Source organism: Musa acuminata, chromosome BXJ1-4 (assembly GCF_036884655.1).
Source record: "Musa acuminata AAA Group cultivar baxijiao chromosome BXJ1-4, Cavendish_Baxijiao_AAA, whole genome shotgun sequence".
Classification (NCBI taxonomy): Eukaryota; Viridiplantae; Streptophyta; class Magnoliopsida; order Zingiberales; family Musaceae; genus Musa; species Musa acuminata.
The window spans coordinates 10,088,436-10,103,967 of record NC_088330.1 but is presented as its reverse complement, the minus strand read 5'-3'; the positions used below and the strand labels follow the sequence as shown (position 1 = coordinate 10,103,967).

Sequence of the window (15,532 nt, the reverse complement as noted above, 5' to 3'; positions counted from 1 at the left end):
CCTCCCTCCCCGCTTTTATTATTATTATTATTATTATTATTATTATTATTATTATTATTATATATATATATATATATATATATATTAGAAACCTACTATTCACATCACCTTATTTACTAGTCACCATCCCTATTATTTATAATCCCTTAAAATATATATATATATATATATATTATTTTTATTTTATTTTATTATTTGTAATCTCAATATTATGGATTTTGTTTTGCTCATAACCTCTAATTTCATCTCTCTCTATGCATCATCTCTCGAGGAAAAAAAAAGATATTTATATTTATTTATAAAAAAATAATTTAAATTTTTTTAGAGGTGGTTATAAATAATTATCTCCTAATTTTTATTGGATAAATTCTCAAAAAGAACCTATAATTTTAAGAATTTTTTGTATAATGTCTGAACTATACAAAGGTAAGTGATGAATGTGAGATTTAAGCTCAATTTTACAATTAAATTACTAAGATCTTTACTATCTAAATTATTTTATGTGAGTATAACTATATCCTTACCAAAAAAGAGTTGAATATGATAGACTACTCTGTATTTGGAACAAGTCTTTATACTAAATCTGCTAGTGATCCTTACAAGTCAAATGCTTGTAAAGAAAGTTGTGACAATGCTTGAGACGGACCGTTCATTCTAATTCAATGGCAGTACTTAAAACTGCAAGGTATAGCTACGTGCAAGATGCGTATCCCAGTGGAGTTCCAAATACTTCAAACTGCGTTTGATTGAGACTATCCATGATGTGATTTGATGTAAAAGTTCACGTTTCTCTATGGAACAGATGCGTGTAATTAAGATACTCTTCTCTGTTCTGCCGAGATAGGATGCGTTTGGTTGCTGCTGGATCGAGACATGTGAATTGTGTCCGCTTTTGATCGAGACGGATGAGATACAGCCACCATTTCAATGGGGGGTATTTGTATGGTGAAGGAGGAGGAGTAAGAATTCTGGAACTGCGACCGAGTTGATTTGATGTAGTCTGAGCTGAACTGGCACATTATCTTGCTGAGTTGACTTTTGCACGCCAAGGAGTTTTGGATGTCGCTTTAGATGCACTCAGGATATCTGCACTTGAAGCAGCATCCGGGACATTGACTGCAGGGACAGAGCTTGGATTAATCTCGTGGAAGTTGGACGAAGAACGCACGCTAACTTTCACAACCAGAAAAGGATCGGTTTGGAGTTTTTGATCTCAATTCTTCACCAAAGTTAATGGCGGAAAAAGAAGGAAAGATTTCTAAGATTATACCAAGACCAACCAGATCAACATCTGGTATCAAGCTTTTCTTTATTGGCGGCTTTAACATGTCAGGAGATTGAAGGGAACATATCTCACCATTGTCATGATACTTCAGCTAAATCAGACCAGAAGGTTTCGAGAGCTCTCTCTTGATGCATTATTGTGAGTCCCATTGTGTGTGTGTCTGTGAGTGTGTGTGTGTGTGTGTGTGTGAGAGAGAGAGAGAGAGAGAGAGAGAGAGAGAGGTTTTCTTGATCATCATCTGGTCATCAGATAAACCTTCCTCAGTCAACTCCTAGTTTGAGAAAATTTGAGATTGCAATGGCTTTATAGGAAGAAGATGTCACTTATGCAAGTGATCAATCAGTTCCCTGGCTTTCACCATGTGATACAAGAACAAAGAAGTGCTTTTCTCAGCTGCAATCTGCATTTCTCTGAGATCTAAACCAGCAGTTCAACCATTGTTTCTGATTACGATCACCATCTCGTTGTTAATTAGCTTTCTTAAAAAAAAATGTCACAACGAGATCGAACAGATGAATTATCACTCCTTGAAGAATTACTGCAACAACTCAAGAAGAAAATGATGTTTGTTCCCAATGATCCATTGGAAGGATGGCATTGATCTATGCTTCTTCTTGAAAAGATTGGCTGCAGATTGAGAAAACAGATGGATTCGATATAGGATTTGTAAGCCTCCTGCATTGACACCAACTGTTTGGGTATGAAAAGAGGTGTTCGATTTGCGATATATATATATCTGTAAACTCTGAAAATGCCTAAAAGCTTGCTTCCTCTGTCGTAGGCCTCCTCAAGAAATAACGCAAGCTGTTTGAGAGAACCTATTTAACACATCAAAGAGGAGATTGCCATCAGTTCAGCTCTCAAATTGTGACAACACTGTAGAAATGCAGATGTCAGCCAAGTAGTGAATTCTGTAATAGACATGTATCGGAAAATTTGGAGTAGAAACATAACATTAGAGAAGATCACCAGTTGCAAAGGCTTAATGATTGGTTTCCCTTTGTAGCTGATATGGAACTTTGCTTTAGCCAACAGTCCCTAGTGAGAGAAAGAGAGTTCATATCATAGAGTACATGGTATGTGAATACAATTATTTGAACTGAAAAGATTATGCCTCAGTGTCGAACTCTCCAGACTGGACTGCGATGTCTATGTCTGTGATGATCTTGACAAGATCAACCAGCAACCCAGGATAGTCGGCTGTCTCGACAACAAGTAAGCTGAATGGAAAGTAGTGAATGCACATCAATTATGGAGTGTTTTCTTAGAGATAGCTTTCTAGTTTAATCTTTCATAGCCTATGAAGAGACTTCAAATGCTTATTGTATTCTTCACATGCATCACAAAGTGTGCTTCATACTATGATTTGCTTTGTTTTGGTACAATGACTAAAAGTTAAGTTGATCCTTCAATTATGCAGTGTCAAACAATGCAAATTAAGGTGCTAAACAAAGTGAGATATCATGTTTATTCTCGGTTCTCTTCTCTCTTTAGGATTTGGCCAAATAACTGATACTCAAACAAAGTTTCTTACGACCTCACTTCACAGAAGTAAAGCAAAATTACACTCATGACAATTCTGCTTTAAACATTGTTTGGTCACATTCTTCGAAACACTCCTATGGGATACAATCTACTATCAAAGAAGTAATGTATTTCACTTTTAAGGCATGCAAAAACAAGATAAAACAAGTTAAATTTCTCAAAATGTAGTCTGAAGTAATTTTTGCATGTCGAGGAAATATCCGCTACTAACCAAAAGAAATGAGCTAATATTGAAGAAATGGATCAAAGATGCTTCCATACAGATAACAAGTGATATTTGTGGTTAAATTGGAGTTTGATATCATGAATTTTATGTAATTTGGCCTTGAAAACAATAAGTTATATGACTGTTCTTGGTTGGCCATTGTTAGTGCCCAGAACAGACTTTAGCGGCGGGAAATAATCCATGAAATTGACCACAAGTAGTTGGAATATTACGAATTGTTGTTGATATTGTTGTGAAAATTAATAGGACTAAGGAGACGGAAATTAGATAATCCAAAATATTAGCAACCTAGTATCACAACATGAACATATGTCTTCCTTTACCATAAGAGCGCAAACTAGTGTCTCTATGCATCACAAATCCAATGAAACAGTAACTCAAATATGCATACCTTCGATCAGGTCCATCATCATAAACATCGATATGGGTAGCAATATCCACATCAACCTGAACACGTAAAGCAAGCATAAGAATTGTGGTTTTTGAGAACCAGAAACTCGGAAACTAAATAATGAGAGACTCAGTATCTCATTGACAAAATACAAGTTACCATTAGGACCATGATATGTGCTACAGAATATAATTATGCAGCTTAACTCAACCCTTTGTTTGCCTCTAATAGTCAGCAAGGACACAACAAATGGATCATGATAATAAACAATATCTCTGGGGAAGCATGGCAGAAGATGAAATTGTGTGATTGTGCTATTCAGACAAAAAAGAGGAAGTTGGGTGTGTAATGCTAGACAGGAGAACTGCAAACCATAAGTGAAGAACTTGAATGAACAGTTCAAATTAGTCATGAGTAGTGTAAACATCCTCTTTGCATGGTCAGAGAGCACAACAAACAAAAAGAGAGTGAAAATTATCCAGAATATATAGGCACTTGGCACAACGATAGAAAATAATGTTTTTTGGTCCATCTACATAGAATCCATAATTTTACATATGAAATGAGAGTACCTCTTGTCCAGGAGGCTCAACTCCAAATGCTGCTCCCATTGCCAATTGGCTGCTAGACTCCTGAAAGAACCAATAGAAGTATCCATCAGACGAAACAGGGAAACTATTTCGATATATTTCACTCGACTAATCGAAGATGAAAATTATAGTGCAAAGCACCAATTAATGGTTACCGGGTGATACTCAAGCATATTGTTTATAATTGTCAAGCGTATTGCTTCTAGCAACTCTGGATCATCGACTTTGCGGCCGGTAGACCTACATAGCCCCCATGCACTGAACTTAGCATCACTGATGCATATAAACTACTGCAAGAACCAAAGCTAATGTTGATGTGTGACCAACAGCAATGCTTCATCAACCACAGCTATTGTAGTTTGCAAACAATGGCAAAAAAAGCATAGAAATAATCTAACAATATTCAGAACACAATCTCAAATACAAAATGATAATGGTATATGAGAAAGCTTACGCTCTAGTTATCGCAAACTTGTTGTGCTTCCCAGAAGAATCCAAATATACGTTAGCCTTGACAACATTTAGTCCTAGATTCTTAAGGGACTTCATCTTCACGATAGATGGAAAAAAAAATGTCAGCTTTCCGTGAAATAACACGAAGAAGAATGATACTGCCTATCCAATGCCTGCAGCTATGTCCTGATTATTTAAGGGCAAAGCGGATACAGTAACATACAGTGTCAAGAAGAGACCCGAGTCGGTCGCCAAAGGTTATCTCAACGATAGTTGCATCCGGATCTGAGTCCTGATCTATGATAACTTTGGGAGTAGGAACTGTGTCGGTCTCATTAGAATTCCCATCCTGTTAACCCAAAAATTATGTGATCACAGATGCAATTTGATAATTGAACTGAACTGAGATTTCTTACCTCAACAGTTTTTGGAGATGCTGCTCTAGGAGCAGTTATAGCAGCATCAGAATGATATCTAGAAATCCAAAATATCAAAATCAGCAGCATTGAATCAGAATCTAATCTGGAACAATTTTAGCAGTAAAATGCCAAAGTTATTACATTTAATGCTTAGAGTCAAAAGTAGACACTTATAAAGTACCAAACACCATATAGCTCAAAAGGCAAGAAGAATAGACTTGATGCTTACAAATTGAAGCCAAATATGCAACCAATCGAACAGTAGATGTCAAATAACCAGCAGTCATGCACAAAAGCTATTCTCTTAAAAATTGGAATCAAGGAGCGCTACATTCACCGTGATATTTGCATGAATCATCAAACAAAAACATAACTTTCGATCCTAATAATCACAGCAAGAAGATTTGACGCCACTGACTGCAACAGAAACCGAGGAAAAACCTGATCTTTGAGGGGATTGGAGCCGCGAAGAGGGAGCAGCGGAGGGAACAGCACCGAGGGACCGGCAAGCCGCACTCTGCCGCCCTCGTGCTCGGGATCAGTCGAAGGATCCCAGAAGCCACGGCGACCGCCATCGTTCCTCCTCTTGTTTAAGAAGAATAAGAGAACCAGCAGCTCGGTAACCCCGCAAGACACTACCTTTGAAGCTCTACACCTCTTTGCTCAGGCTTATTGGCTGTGCACTAAAGGGGAGCAGAGGAGGGGAGGGTGGATGTCCATGTCTCCCAGGAACCATCATCCAACCATACAAATATCACCCCTACCTGTCTCTGTCTGCCCCTTCCCCAAAATCCTCTCCATTTCCATTTCCATTTCCATAATTAAAGGAAAAAGGAAGAGGAGGGAGAGAAGCCACCCACCATTGTCCACAGATTCTTCTTGCATGTGGGGAGAAGATAATGATAAGAAATAATTGGCTTGAAGATGATAAAATGACTGCACTGCAACAACAAAGCTTGTCTTATTAGTCTGTCACTGCAACTTGCAGGTGCTTTCTGTAGCATATACTGCAATCCATGTTCATTCCATGCATTTATTTCCATCCTTTTGATATCTTGGAGAGATTTTTCATTCCAAGTAAAGAGGAAAGAAATCTTTGATGGCTGTTAGAGGAGTATATTTCAAGATAATTATTAGTTTAATGATTCAACTTTGCTGGTTTATCAAAGAAGGTGAGTAATATCTAAATATGTGTTTTCATAATAAAAAAAGTGAGTTATAAAAAAAATAGTGAGTTATGAGTAAAGTATTAATGAAAATAAATAATATATAGGGTGAATTTAAGAAATATATTTTTGTCATCACATTTTGAAAACTTTTTAGTACCTGAAATACCTTTCGTTATTTATCTTTTTTTTTTCTTCTGGATCTATTTATAGGGTGAATCAATTCAGTTATAATATTTTTTATTAAAATTATATAAAAATATTATAATTTTATTTATATTATAATATTTTTAATATTATTAAAAATATTATAGCACTGAACCAATTCATGAATATATATATATATATATATATATATATATATATATATATATATATATATAATTAGTTGTCAAGTTAAGCATATTACTAAAAAATATATAGAATTCTCAAAAGTCCTAAGGGATTTTTTTTAATTCATCATAATATATAATAATCATATGACAACATAACTTATTTATTTCATGATCTTCAAACAAATTTTTTTCTTTATTTTTTAGTTTTTTATAAAGAAAAAGAAGAAGCTTATTTCATTTATATTTGTCATAAACTAATACAAGTCTTGCTAATTACATATTACCTCTTATAATTAATTATTTTTAAAAAAATTATATTAAGATTTATATATTTATGATAATAAAATATTTAATTTCATTCCTTTTTATTTAAGATTTATGTAATAAGATTTACATAAATCTAATTTTCATCAGTAAAATTAGAAAAAAAAGATTAAATATTTTTTTATAAATACAGAAAATATAAATATAATTTTTAAAAATATAAAGGGGATCGAGATTAGCCCTAAACTAATACGAGTCTTACTTATTAACCGCGTCAAAAAATTTCGACTCCACCCTCGTTGGGCTCAACGGAAGTCGATCGCGCGAGTTGCCGCTCCGGATCAAAATCGAAACCCTAGTCTCGACTCTTGTTGCTAATTCTTGCTTCGATTCTCTTGCCATTCTTCCATTGCGACGAGGAAAGTTGAGATCTGCTCTGGATTCTCTGTGATTTTTCCTCTTCTTTCTTCGTCTGCCGCGATCGCTGCCTTCGAGAAGGGATTGGTTGCAGAAGGAGAGGAGGATAAGGAGTGGTGTGCATGCGCCGGTTGCTCCGCGGGGATATGTTGCCCCTACCATCTAACTTGGTTTCTCGTCATCTCGTGGTCTCGTCTCTGCCTTCTTTGCCGCCGGCGCCGCTTCCATTGCGGAGGTGCTCTGCACTCTTTTAATTTTGTCTCTTGTTGTTGCATCTTTCTATGAGCTCGGTTCAAAAGTCTAAACTCTATCAATTTCTCTGAAAGCGTCGGAAGTTATGAGCTTGAACCGCTTTTATTGTTATCAAAAGCTTAACTATGATCAACAAGGATTGGAACTTTTATGATGGAATGAATAGGAAATAGGAGTAACATTCTGTGCTTGCTTTAGGTTTCTATAAGTCTGTATATTGGGGTGATTTTTGAGTTGATCTCTCTATACAATGGATTCTGATCAAATTTATTGATTTGTGCTTGATTAGAAAATATGATTTTGAGTATTCTTTTGATGGAAACTAGGTCTGAAATTATTGGGGTTAGCTAGTCTAAATTGTGTTCAAGAGGATGCAGCCAGGAAGAAATCAAGTCAAAACTCTCCTTTTTTATCAGTAATTTGTATGATGAAAGTTCAAACCTCTAGGATGGGTTAGATGGAAAAAGTTGTGAATGAGCTGATTTTCATTAATTTTTATAAATATGTAGGCTTGCACAATAGATATTCTGATGGCTTGGTGGTACATTTTTTTTTTGCATTAATGCATTTGCACATAGAAATATCTATCCCCTCAATTTTCACATTAGCGTTTTTTTGGCAGTGAGAGAGATTAATACAATATAAAATGAGCAATTGCAGTTCTGAGAATGATTTAGTGATGTTGTTGAGTTCTATGGACGTGCTTCATTGAAATGTATTTTTTTCATTACTTTGCAGGGAGGCACATCTTTGGTATATAGTGCCTAATGAGCTAGAGGATACTTCCTTACTGCAAGATTATATGGAACTTCTATCTCCTTGTGAAAAAGAAAATGTTCTATCTATCAAAGGAGAAGCACTTAAAAAATGTGCTATACTATCTCGTGTGTTGGTCAGGACCACTCTTTCAAGATGTATATGCCCTTTTTCTTCCTTAAAATTATTGTTTTTTACCTGGGAAAAATGCACCTGTTTGAGCCATTTCTATTCTTTTAAGGGTCTTTCAGTTATGAGCTAAGTATATTCTGGTCTTGTTATAGGTCTATAAGGTGCTAATTCAGTCACTTACCTTCTCATTTAAAAAAAAATAAAATAAAATAAAATAATAATAATAATATATATATATATATATATATATATATATATATATATATATATATATATATATATATATATATATATATATATATAATCATATGTTGCCTGTTTAGGAATTAGAACTCATAGATTCATGAAGGGAATATTTTGACATAATTATTAAAGATGAAAATGATAGACATTTTGAGAAGTCATTCCGATCTGTTGATTTCCATGCTTTCATGCTCTCTTCAAGTCTTGACCAGTAGAGGCCTAACTAGTAGGAGATGTTGAGTAGTTACAACTTACATGTAATTTCTTCTCAAATATAAATTTGTCAATGTCTCAAAGTAAGAGGGGGAAACTGGAGATACTCCATATGTTTTGTTCTCTGGTGCAGTCCAACTGATGTAAAATAAAAACAAAAATGCATAGCTTTATTACTTACTCATTTGATCATATTTATGTCGGTGAATGGTGAGGCCAATCTTTTAACCATTTTTCTGTCAACAAATGATGACATTAGTAAACTGACCAATGTACCATGGAGCTAATTGTTTTATCTGTAAAAGACTTCAATTTTCAGTTAAGCTGTTCAGTTGTTGATTTCAAGTAGCTCCATGTCACTTATATTTGACTTGTATATTGGTTATTGTTTAAAAAGTAAATGAGATTACACTATTTAGTATCAAAATATCAACCATGCCAATTGTGAAGTTGTTCATCCTTGAACATGTTCTGTCCTGGATTCTATTCTGTTGATCTAATTTACAAATTTATGCAATTAAGTGGTCGATACAACCTTCGTTTACATTCCTTAACAGCTCTGTCTCTTGTCTTCCTTACTCTATGTATATTGCACAAATTGTATTTTATGCCATGGTTCCTGTATGAACTGAATAATTAAAAATGAACTCCTCACTTTGTCTTGCAATTATTTTTGTGTCTGGCATGACACTCTATAATTAACAAAATCAAGAACTTTTTTATGTGCTCTTCTTTTTACCTCTTATGATTTTATATTGTTCTGAAAATCTGTAGCATGCTTCTAGGGAAAACCATTATTGCTTTTATTTTATATGCAGATTTAGAAACATAAATATATTTTCAATCACTAAAGAGGGAAGTCTTTTTGATGTTAGATTAGATACTGATTGTAAAGTGAATCCAAGATTGTTCAAGTTCAGGAAGAACAGATTTGGAAAGCCTGAGGTAAGCCAAGTTATGGCCATTTCTGCATGAACATTTTTATTGATTTTTTTTTTTTGTGAGAACAGAATTCTAGTTATAGTGGACTATTGTTAAGTTGTTGACATAACTAAAAATATCTCAAACAGGTAGAACATCAAAATGGTTGTCTCTGGGTTCCACCATCCTTGCAATTTAATATTTCACATACATCCTCCATGATTGCTTGTGGCGTCACGGTAGATGTGCCTGTAACTTCTGATCCCTTTCACTTACCATAGTTTGCTATTGGAACTTCCATATGTTGTGTTACTCTGTAGTGTCATAGATGACAAATTTGGATGTTGGTTTCTTCTGTATTACAGATTGGCATTGACATCGAAGAAAAACGAAGGAAACCAGTTAATAACATATTGTCTCTAGCTCACCGTTATTTTTCCCCTTATGAAGTTCAATATTTGGCTTCTTTTATGGACCCTGAGAGTCGGCAAAGTGAGTTTCTTAGACTGTGGACCCTTAAGGTAAGTAAGACTTCTGTAATCCTATCTTCTGTGACCTTAAATGTTTCAGTTTGACTATTCTTGTTTTTCACATTTATACAACATATTTGTTTCTGCACATTGTTATCGAGTGCTATCTTAGCAGCTAGTTTCCTACCAGACAAAACTTCTTATGTTGACCAGCATAATGGTATTATTGGATTTGTATCGTGCCTGTGAGGAAATCCTATCTTCAAAGAGAAGTCCCTGACAAATTTGACATTTTTTTAATCTACAACTGAAATGAGCATATAGCAACTGGAAGCCTCCTTCGTTTTTGTTCAACGGTCAAGGGTTGTTTTTTCCTTGAGTAAATTGGTCAGAATCAGTTTGTCATTTCGTCAATTGATAATGGTGAAACACTTTCAGATTCATTATGTACTTTAAAAAATCTTATCAAAAGAATCTTAAGATGCTGAATTTGATTAAATCTGTCCTGCGATGGGGACAAAAGAAGCAGAGGCTTTTACTTCTATTAGTGATCAAAAGGAAGATGAATAATCCGTTAATAACAAAGGGCCACATAGGTTTCTACAATAGCCCAAAAGTTAGCCATACACTAGCGCAAACAGAAGAAATTATATGTTAAAAGAAGGGCAAGAAACAAGATCCAAGTGTATCTGATATTTTCAGTTGTGCCAGTTTTGTTTCACAACTAATATGGAGATAGGCAGTATTTTTACTTGCCACTGTTTAAAGATAGTATAAATGGTTCCTGCTCACGGATTTGTACTTCCATATGGTTGAATTTGGTTGGTAGTTCAGGTGGTTTGCTACAACGCTGCTTTTGATCTTTTTTTTTTTATTAGAGATGATGTTTTCACCAATCTTTAATTTAAAGTTTGAGATAAGATGACACTTGAGATTCTCTCTGAGAGCATATTGGCATTTTGATACACTGCCTCAAGCAATCAAAGTGCAAATTCTTCTGTTCATTAAAAGGCTTGATGCTTTATTTTGTTAGATTTATCCGTCTTGTGGCGCATGCTAAAAATCTAGTATTTCATATGCCCAATCCTTGTTAGTCATCCAATCCACAATGCTATCTGACTTTTCAATTAAACTTGTTTCTTCTGTGGCTTATGCATTAAATTTGTCTTCGAGAATTGTAGCTACTGTCTGGTGAGTTTTCAATGTGATTGCTCACTGAGAGATGTATTGTTGTTTTGGATCTCAGTTCAATACCGGTTTTGTTAATAACAGGTCTGGTATGGTACTCGTATATCAATCTATGCCCGACATGACCTGAAAAAATAATTAAAAAATTATTATCGTTAGATACCAATTTGTATGCACCATACAGATTGGATCGAATCCATACTTGTGACAATTGTTTTGGTTATAGCTAATATGCCTGATATGTGTTTTGTAAAACTAATGTGCTTTTAACATATTTCAGTCTTTTACTTTTGTTTGTAGTTAATTCTGCTTTTTAGTATTTACTACTATTCTTTTGATTTTTTAGCTTCTTTTAAGGTTGGAATTGAAACCAAAATAATAAGAAAAATAATTCATATGAAAGATAAAACATGTACTACAGCAAGCTTATTGGAGCAAAAAGAATCTGCCTTGGTGATCCTCCTTGCCATTTTCTGTTAATAAAAGCTACAATAAAAATCTGATAAAAATATAAATGAATTTTGAAAGAACAGAAAAAGAACATGGAGAGAAAACGGAGCTTGCTGCATATTTAAGCTATAAATTTTGTCATGTTTACTTGCAGGAAGCCTATGTTAAAGCTCTTGGAAGGGGCTTTTCTGGTGCACCCTTCAGGGATTTTACAATTCGGTTTGAAAAAAGCACAGACTCAGTAGTTCCTGAGCGACCAAAATCAGAAGTATGTTATAATTTTCTTCATTAACCTTTAGTATTGTCTCTATTTTTGTTCATATGCATCGATTGCTTTATTAGTGAGGATAACAGAAACTTGGATTTTGTGCATTTCTTTTGGGAGTTCTACTGTATGATGATTATTTAGGAATAAGGGGTTTGAACAGGGCTTGAAACATGTACTTTTGAGGTTTCTGGAGGTCTTACTATGTGGCATTCATGCAGGCAGGGAAGGAAGAGAGTCACCACAGCATCAAATGCTTCAAAGCCATCGGATATAAGTGCTCTTTTGCATATATGTGTGCTCCTATGCATGCTTCTATGCACAGTAATACCTCTAGAAACCCCAAAAGAATGCAATTAAATCCTATTCAAATCCTCTGTGGGGCAAATATTAATTATGTAACAAAAATAATCTGAAAAATGCATAATTTCTTTTTGTTATTTGCAATTGCATTTCTTAGTTATTATAAAAGAAAAATTCCCATTACTGAGCAATCTATGCTTTCTCCATTTATGACATCCATTTATGACATCAGGAATTCAGAATAATGATTGACACAGCTTCTGATTCTGTAAACCTCACTGCTAACTGGCAATTTGCACTGGTTGAACTCTGTGGTTCTCATCTAGCTGCAATTTGCATGGAAAAGGATGAAAATATGCCAGGTAAATGCGAGATTGAAGCACCTTAATTAAGTCAAAATTACCTTCATTTTTATTACATCATTGGTTTGCCGCAGGCACAGAACAAGAATTCCTTAAGTTAAAGGTCTGGAAGACTCTTCCATTCGTAGAAGACAAATGCATGTCACAAACAGATGCAGTGATAAATATTAGTGGATTATGTTGAACTATTCTTATGTTGCCGCCAAAATATTGTGTGAAGAAGTGAAAGGGATGACAGGTAATTAATTTTCTTCAGAAGCTACCTATGGAAGATTTTGTTTGCCTAAAGATTTCAGTATTTTAGTTTTCATGTTAAAGCATATCTACAGTTTCCTTGATGTTATGTCCTTAGTACTGTTATACAAAGTTCAAGTTCAAATCTTCCTATATAAATGTTTTAACTTAATTTTTTCTGGTTTAAGGGAGTTGTAGCTATAAATGGGTTCTTATCTAACTTCGTCTAAATGTTTGCCTGTTTCCAGCCCTATGTGGACGATCATATTCAGAAGAAGCGGGTAATTCCATTCTCAAATTTCTATTAATTTGAAGGTGGTCTACGAGGAAGTCACAGAAAGAGAATCTGTCTGCTCTCAGAGGTTTTCTTTTATCCCGACTTGTCTAGTCCCAAAACTTGCTTCGCATTCTCTCTTGCTGTTCTTTTCTCTCCGTTCCATCTCTATATAAAGCCTAAAACTACATCAAGCAGACACCTCAGAAATGAGCGGACCTCGTTGTTCTGTTTTATTCCTTTGTTTCTGGTCAACTCATCTGCTCTTTCTCTGTGCCAATAAAAAATAGCCTTAGGTTCTTATCTTTAGTGAGATTATGAAATGTTATTAGGAAGAAAAAAAAAGAAATGAAAAACTAAAGTACATGTTTCAATGAGAAAGCATTTTGGGTATTCCAAAGAGAAAAAGAAACTTGTTATTGGCAAATTATTATTCATAATTTTTTTTATAAAGATAATATAATATAATAATTATTATTTATAATAATTTGATTAATTTTTTATAAGATAATTATAAAATCAATAATATTTTATGGATATGAGTGTTAGGCAGTTAAAAGATAACATATAAAAAAGTTATGAGAATGTTGAGATGGATGTATATATTTATTTATGAATACCAAAGTATTATTTCGATAGAAGATAGATAAAATAAAATAAAATAATTTAAAATGATATGAATATGTGTTTAGGAGAATCATTGAAAAAGGTGAAATAATCAATATTAATATACGAAATTAAAAATGATCTAAAAAGATTTTTATAAAAATTATAAATAAAAATTTAAATATTTTAAACTTAATTAAATATGAGTTTTTATATATCAACGATGGTGAAAGATTTATACAGTCGATTCTAAATAATTTATAATTTTATTATTATTATTATTATTATTATTATTATTATTATTATTATATTTACAATCCTTTAATTATTAATAATATTTTTATTTCATGAACCCTGTGCCCCACGTCATTTCTCTTGTTGTCCGATCTTATCAATGTCACTCGTGATTATAAAAATAAAAAGTAAAAAACAAGGAAGATGTTAAGGGCATTTATATTCAAATATTGTTTGTCGCTCGGGATTAATAGGAGAAGAAGAAAAATAAAAAACAGATGATGGTGATATTTATGTTATGCCATCGGTGGGAAAAAAAATGATACATTTATGTTCATTTGTGGTGTAGTATTTTAGAAATATCAAAAATTCTTAAAATAGAGTTATAAATAACAAAAAAAGATTTGTGAATAGAAATTGCCGGAAAAAAAAAAAGAAATAGGTGATAAAACATTGCCATGCAGGGGTATTTCTGGAATTAAATATTGAGGATTTGTCGCCTCCCCTAATGCCCCTCCTCGCAAGATTAGCTTTACGAGACTATAGCTCACGTATGCGGCGGAGGCGCTCCCGAGCCCCGTGCAGCTCAGCGACCGCAGCTGCGTCCACGTGCCCCGGCTCACGTCGCCTGCTGCCGCCTCGTTATGGCGCTCATGTCAATCGTCGCCGGCACCCGCACCGGCCCGAGCACGCAGAGGTACCACCTCGGGCGCTGTTCCGCACCGCCGCGCCTGCGACGGAGGGGGAGGGCCCTGTCGCGGCAGGCCGACACGTTCCTCAGCCTCCGATACTCCGCCCCAGAACCGGCGGCCCCGGTGGGAGCCTGCTGGGGTTTTGGCTCGTCTGAGGGAAGGTGCATCGAAGGTAAGGATCTTCCCGGCGAGAAAGACGGTGGCGGTGGCGCACATGGCGGGGGTAGAGCCGCCAGAGGTGAAGGAGGATAACTAGTAGGGGTCATCTCAAAAGTTGCGGCCTCCTTACTATCTCCATCCATCATCGTCCTTCTTCATTTTCATTGGCTAAACCAATCGAAAAGGCCATCAAATTCAATTCAAGTTTAGTTGACGATTGAACATGAAAGCTTTACTCAGAGAGAATTATTGTTGCCTTCTCATGAAAGATGGCCATCCTCAAGACCTATGGGCAGCAAAGCTTCACCAGAGGGCACCACAACTTTATCCTCGATGACAGGAACAAGTGAGTGCCAAGTTTGGGTTGCAGTTTCCAATCATGATAAGATGATGATAAGGAATTGGGAGCTGAGGATAATGACGTGGAAACATTATGGAAGCAACTTTCCATCATGACATAATGGTTTGGGGAGAGTTATATATATATATATATATATATATATATATATATATATATATATATATATATATATATATATATATATATATATATATATATATATATATTATCAGTGTAATTAAATTCCAACATTTCTTCTCACATGCCAATTAAATTAGATTATATTTGATATGTGAAACTGAGTCCAAATACAGGAATATCATATAAATATTAATTAAGTATTAAAA

General features: G+C 34.6%; 2 protein-coding genes across 11 annotated transcripts; one reads left to right on the top strand and one right to left on the bottom strand.

The window, feature by feature from the left end:
• Positions 1–1,650: 1,650 nt before the first annotated feature.
• LOC103981282 (ACT domain-containing protein DS12, chloroplastic) lies at positions 1,651–5,789 on the bottom strand. 5 transcript variants are annotated; one of them, XM_009397955.3, is made up of 10 exons: positions 5,351–5,788; positions 4,907–5,012; positions 4,714–4,839; positions 4,492–4,586; positions 4,193–4,277; positions 4,020–4,079; positions 3,448–3,503; positions 2,400–2,505; positions 2,240–2,323; positions 1,651–2,103 (listed from the first exon to the last, which is right to left on the bottom strand). In XM_009397955.3, the coding sequence occupies exons 1-10, from the start codon at positions 5,482–5,484 to the stop codon at positions 2,041–2,043; spliced, it is 915 nt and encodes a 304-aa protein (XP_009396230.2). In that variant the 5' UTR covers positions 5,485–5,788; the 3' UTR covers positions 1,651–2,040. The 5 variants fall into 5 exon arrangements, with proteins under 5 accessions (XP_009396230.2, XP_009396231.2, XP_009396232.2 ...); XM_009397956.3 differs by having other exon boundaries at positions 2,255–2,323; positions 5,351–5,786; XM_009397957.3 differs by having other exon boundaries at positions 4,907–4,964; positions 5,351–5,781.
• Positions 5,790–6,942: 1,153 nt separating this feature from the next.
• On the top strand, positions 6,943–13,463 carry LOC103981281 (uncharacterized). Of its 6 annotated transcripts, none has more exons than XM_065165705.1 (9): positions 6,943–7,326; positions 8,082–8,257; positions 9,568–9,632; positions 9,758–9,847; positions 9,974–10,129; positions 11,871–11,984; positions 12,517–12,646; positions 12,721–12,884; positions 13,129–13,463. In XM_065165705.1, exons 1-8 carry the CDS (start codon positions 7,214–7,216, stop codon positions 12,828–12,830), a joined length of 954 nt encoding a protein of 317 aa, XP_065021777.1. In that variant the 5' UTR covers positions 6,943–7,213; the 3' UTR covers positions 12,831–12,884; positions 13,129–13,463. The 6 variants fall into 6 exon arrangements, with proteins under 6 accessions (XP_065021777.1, XP_009396227.2, XP_065021779.1 ...); XM_009397952.3 differs by having other exon boundaries at positions 9,758–9,859; XM_065165707.1 differs by lacking the exon at positions 13,129–13,463 and adding an exon at positions 12,203–12,305 and having other exon boundaries at positions 9,758–9,859; positions 12,721–12,857.
• Positions 13,464–15,532: the final 2,069 nt, after the last annotated feature.